We start from the raw sequence: 6,231 nt of genomic DNA, 5'->3' as shown, positions 1-6,231 counted from the left end.
ATGAACGTCTCCTTCTTCGACGTGACCCAGGGCGCACTGTTTAACGGGAGTCAGACCCTCGCTGGGACTCTGGCGACATATTCTGGCAATGGCACCGACAACGTGGTCACCGGCGACGGCGGAGGGTCCCTGGTGCTGGTGCAAGACGAGCGCAAACTCTTTGTCATGCGTGTGGTGCAAATCGCGGTGCTGTGCGTGTTGTCGCTCACCGTCGTGTTCGGTATATTTTTCCTCGGGTGCAACCTGATGATCAAATCGGAGAGCATGATTAACTTCCTGGTGAAGGACCGGAGACCGTCCAAAGACGTGGAGACGGTCATGATCGGGCTCAGCTAGAGCATGGTCAAGATCTGCATCTGCATGTACTTCTCAAAGACGCTCTCTCTCCGTGTCCTCGTGAGGAAAGATATGCAAAAACTTCACATTTCCTTCCGAAAAACGACCACAGGAAAATAGTCCAGCGACTAATGTTTGTGCGTAAAGTTTATGCGTAAAACACGGGCAATTGTTTACACGTGGGCCGATCTGTTGAATCTTTTGACTGAATTTGATGTTGCCAACTTGAACAAAGTGAAGAAAATGTTTACAAGCTGTTACCTCATTTTTTTGTTTAGTTTATCTTTTGTTTGTTTTTGTTTTTTTTGTAAATTTGAAATGATTGTTAGTGTGTGTTTTTAAAACAGTCAAAAAGCATGATTGTGAATTCTAATAGTTCCACGTCTGCCAGTGTACAATGTGGACGTGTTGGATATTTGCGTATTCTCTATACAAAGTATTTTTCTTGGTCTCGTTTGGTAAATACACTCTAAATACTGAACTCTTGCACGTCAACGAACTCCGTCTCAGCTTTATGGAGTGATTCTGGTCCTGTTTGGCATGCTCGCTAATTGATCTGTAAAGTGATTTTTGGACCCGTTTTGCACTTTTAAAATCACTGATGCTGCATGAATTATTTTGTACCAAAAAAATTGCAGCATGCAATTAAAACATTGAAATGACCACATTAAGCATTGTCATCTGTTAACATGACACATCATTTCAACATAGCTATGTATTCCACAATGTTTTGATAGATTAGGTTTCAGAAAATTACTTTTGCAGAGATATTTTACTTCCAATATTGTGTTTAAATCTGTCTGCTTAGAACTGAATCATTACTACAGCAATCTCTCATACTTGTGAAACGTGCTCTGATCCATCCCTCCCTTCACGTCTAATCAGATGTGATCTGACGAAAGCAAAGTAAACATATTAATACACCACAGTAGGTGCACTTTGATAGGATACTTGTTAAAGAAACTACACAGAAAATGATATTGTACATAATTGTAGCTTAAAATGAAGATAAAACCTTTGAAGCAGTAAGATCACGTGGCACTATCACACTTAATAGTTAATTACACAGTAAAAGCAGCATGGCATTTATTGCAGCTTTATAAAGAGAGGCGATGAGAGGCCAGGCTGAGTTATCCATCTTGTAGACAACCGGCCCGAGCTCATATTGGCTTCACAGCATTTAATCTGATCTCTCTGAAGAGTGACCAGCTGCAATCAAGAAGCATTCAGGCTCACCCTGACCACTTAACTTCCCAGCAGCCCCCTCTGCACCTCAAGAGTTTAAGTATGACATCCAGAGAACTTCATGCTCTTCTTTCTTTTGTGACACCAGAAAGTGTGAGAGAGCACAAATGTGAATAAGCAGTGAGAGAACCTATAAAGCCTCAACGCAGCTTTAGAGTGATTTCACAGAAAGCAGACATATAACGACATCCATGAATTGTCATTGTGCTTTAAGATATCATTACTCTTCCTGCCCCTTAGTGTCTGCACATTGCCCACACCTCTTTCTTTTCTCAAGAAAAAAAAACAAGTCTCCTACCTATTTCTATTTCAGAGAGACATAAAACCCACTGAAAGTTTCATTCTAGGTGTCAGATATTAGGTTTCCATTGTGTCCAGCTCAGCATTTTGGTTCGATTTCACTTCTATTTCTTCTCTATTTCTGTCTGCACCCCCTCCTCCTTCTCTCTCATGTGCCCCACTCAGAAGCAACCAATGTTCTCATTATTATTTCAGTACTTGTTAGGAGAGCTGGGGTAGATGAATCCTTACAAACACACCCATGCATCCACACATGTGCCCATTCACCATGCACACATTGGACACTGATGTGCGACAGACCAGAAAATTCTGACCTCAACCAAAAGTATCTCAGATAAACAACATGAATAAATAAAACTTATAAGATAATTAGACTTTAACGGCTGAGAACAACTCTACAATCTATTTCAGACACACATAGCGTGCATGCTTATGAAAAAAATTCAAACATGTTGACAGGGTAACTACTACAACCTCTACAATGTGATGTGCATTGTTATCACTTTTAATTTTCGGAGCATGGTTTTCAAAGATCAATGTTTAATGCCGGGAATATCATATTTTCATATATGAAACTTTACATTATACGCATTTGTATAAACAATAAGTCTGGGGATTTCACACAAATAAAAATTGTATACCAGATTTTATATAGAGAGGAGGTTAAGAGGTCAAGGTCTGCTGCAGTAAATGCAATCATTTTGGTGAAGAGACAATTTATTGCCTCTTGTTGTCTCTTATTTAAACAATGTATTGTATTATCCTTGCAAGACTCACCTTTTCTTCCAAAGCCAGTAACGTAATCCTCAGGGAAAGAAGAAATAAAATTGTGTGGTATTGTTCCGGTTTACCAGTGAATGCTTGTTGGAAACAAGGAAGCTGCAAGCTGTTTTTGGAGAAGATAGTTAATTGTTCAGTTATTAACTTGTTACACTGAAACTCAGTTTAAAAGATGTTGTACAGTAGGTCAGGCATTGCCTCAACAAAATCCCCACAGGGTGAGGTTAGACACTGACACTGACAGAGGTCCTGGAACATGGCAGGGTTTATACATGCATATTGTTTTGTTTTTATCAAGGGTTTCCAGACTTCTGAATTGGTGCACAGAGCTCTGATTTTTCAGCTATTCAAACTGATCTGGTGCTCATTGAGGCCTGTTTCCCAGCTGGAAAAACAACTGAGTCAACCAGAAAAGACAAGAATGGGAATGTCATCTTTCTTTGACAGCTCTAAAGATTTTTATAAGCTGACTTACAGAAATAACAACTCTTAAATTGGCACATTTCTTCAATCAACATGACAAGCGTTAACTGCTCGTAGCAGCCAGCACTGCTGACCACATCTGTATCCACTGAAAAGGGGGATTAAAATTTCATGTATGTCATATGACATTATGACTGCAACCATAGAAACATAGCAGCTCGCATCCTTTGCTTGTATACTCTGTTGCAGAACAGTGACTACTTCAAGGTAAACAAATCTGGTAACTTGATATTCAGCCTTTAACAAGGGCTCAGACATGTTGTGCTCTCCAAAACTCCTGAAACTAAAACTATAGAGTTTCTGTAAAGTCAATGTTTGTCTGCATTTGCAGTGCAAAGTGTTTCTTGACATTTTGACTATGGACTGGTTAACAATATATAACACATACAGTCTATGCGCAACTGATATTTCACTTGCAGTATAAGTAATATAACAGTATAACTTACAATTTATTTTGCATTAACTAAATATGAGACAGAAACCCAGGCTGCAGGAGCAAAAGGCTGATATGCCATCACAGCCTTACTTTACACTGCACTAAATGAACATGACAACTATTATTAGAATTGGCACTGAACGTTGCAGTTGAACACATTGCTAATGCAGAATTGTTGCATTCGAAAGCATTCAGGAGAATGCGGGATTTGAAAAAACACTAAAATTGGAATATCATGACCAAAATGTTGTTGGAGAATGCATTGAGCAGTTCAAAATGCATAATTTTTATCTGAGTCTTCTGTGTAAGAGTTGTTGCTTTAATACACAGAAGTCTCTTCCCTTGACTTGGCTGAAAGTCAATTAAAATTAGTCACCATTTTGCCTAAGATCCACTTAAAGTTCTTATTTTCTCACTTTGGAGGCATTACAAGTCGCCCACTACCACTGAGCATATGCTAAAGAGTTAGCATGGATCACGATCTATGTGACCACAATCTGTTGTGGACACATGGATTGTTATACTGCTTCTCTTCGCCAGTTGAATGATCTGCAATAATCATGGTTTATTCTTTTGAGAAGGAAGACATGTACTGTTGGACTACCTGACAAGGAGCCATTGTTATGATGAGTCAGACTGCACCAGCAAAGGTTGAGATGTAGTTAATTATGATAAGTGCATAGAGAGGATATTAATAGTCTAATGTTGCAGTGGTTGTGCAAGAACATGTAAACATGTTAACCCTTCACCCCAATCAACATGTGGGTCGTTGTGCAGGTTTGCTGTTTTTCAAGCTCTCTCTCAATGGAGTGACTCTACATTTGCTTGTCAGGAAGCGTCACCACTGACCTTTTGCAACAGAGACCTTACAGAAAATAATGAACCATGCACTGGACATGAAATCATGACAGAAATAATGGTGATTAAACCAGCAGTGGCATTCAGCAGTTAACTGTAATAAAGATAGCTCTCCCAAGAAGCTTGACTTTGAGTGAAAACACCTAATATATTGTTGTGAAGGTCTCTTGTTGTGCTTAGCTTTTCATTGGAAAAGTTTGACACGATACAGATTTGTCTGTGTAGGCGTCACTGTGAGAAAGCCATCTTTAATTCCCTCAGTATTTTTGATTAGAGGGCAAGATACACAAAAGATCTGTTTTCTATGCCGACGCAGGTCCCACAAGGATTAAGTGGCCTTTCTCAGCTCCATTCAATCTGTTTCTAATGGGATGTGTTGTATTCAAAGGAGGAAGCAATAACAATACATGCAATGAAGTTAAGGAATGGAAGCGGTATCTCATATCTCCCACAGGTGAGTGGATGTAAACACTCTTTTCTTTCTGTCCCTTCGGTCCACACATGCACACACATACACAACTGAAAGTGTTATGACTTGGCAATCATTTCAAAAGGTGTCACCATTGCCCCCACCTGGCATCTACACTTATTATTGCATATATTTGTATATTTGCCTGTTAAAGTTGGTTCACTTATGTTCTCACTAGAAACAGTGTTTCCCAAAATGCCTTGTTTTCTTAAAGCAATTATATTACTTTTTGTAGTTGCTGTGAGACCCCTCACAGGCTTGAGCCCATTGAAATTGGTTGAATTTCCAAAAACATTCAAAACACTATAAACATACAGGCATCCATGCACGAATGCACACACATACACAAACCTTTCCTCCACATCACCCCAGGAAAGTTGTGCTGCATCCATTTCAGCATGGAACCAATAGCCCTTGCATTTGAACTCATGACATTTTAAATAAATCTATTATGTGCAGGCAAATGACCAACAAACAACACAATTGTCTCATTCTTTCCATTACCCACAAATCCCTGAAGTTGAAAAGTTGGCGATTACACACACACACACAGATACAACTCAATTAACGCATTTCGAACTATCCACAAAATTACACACCTACATCATTTCACACTCACAAATGTGTTTCTGTGCTGCATATATTCTCAGTGTGAATGTGAGCATCATTTGCCAATGTGACTGTTGTTGATTTCATAATAACACTGAGCTGTCAGTTATAACCCTAAGGCATTCTTCAGTTTTTGGGTGATATGATGTGTCGCTGTGCTTTTTTACCTGCCTGGTCCTGAACAGTGTGTCCTCACTCCAGCAGCTCTGTCCCTTCCTCTCCTGACGCTTTCTATCAGTCTCCGCTCTCAAAAATGTCTCTTTCTCAGACACTACAAACCGGCAATGCCTTGAATTGAATTGAATACAAATACATGTTGTCATGTAATTATGGATGAAATTAGGAGATGATGAAGAACAACAAGAAGTTTGGCGGTGACAATACCGCAATGTTTGGTTTAAAAATAAATTAACGGGAAATGTGGCTCAGGGACATAAAAGGAAAATTAATTTGCCAGTGAAAATAGGGAATAACAAAAGCTTTATAGTTAAAAGAAATTAATTATCCTCCTTCTTATTCACATCTTAAAGGATGAGGGCACTTATTTTAACGTTAATTGCAACCATAACCTCAAAGAGGTAGTACTTTTACACTTTTAAAAGGAGGGACTCTTAAATCCAAACCCTAGTCCATTTTGTCATTACAAACGATATGCAAATAAATGCTTAGTATTCACAGGTTTAGCTCTCACGCGTGCTATTTTGTGTAAAGAGCT

At 39.1% G+C, this 6,231-nt stretch overlaps 1 protein-coding gene across 1 annotated transcript; it reads left to right on the top strand.

Annotated features, from left to right (window-relative positions):
* rprml (reprimo-like) lies at positions 1–336 on the top strand. The gene has a single exon (XM_070922950.1). The coding sequence runs from the start codon at positions 1–3 to the stop codon at positions 334–336; it is 336 nt and encodes a 111-aa protein (XP_070779051.1).
* Positions 337–6,231: the final 5,895 nt, after the last annotated feature.

Source organism: Enoplosus armatus, chromosome 17, assembly GCF_043641665.1.
Source record: "Enoplosus armatus isolate fEnoArm2 chromosome 17, fEnoArm2.hap1, whole genome shotgun sequence".
Classification (NCBI taxonomy): Eukaryota; Metazoa; Chordata; class Actinopteri; order Centrarchiformes; family Enoplosidae; genus Enoplosus; species Enoplosus armatus.
The sequence above is the reverse complement of the archived record's forward strand: the minus strand, read 5'-3'. Positions and strand labels throughout refer to the sequence as shown.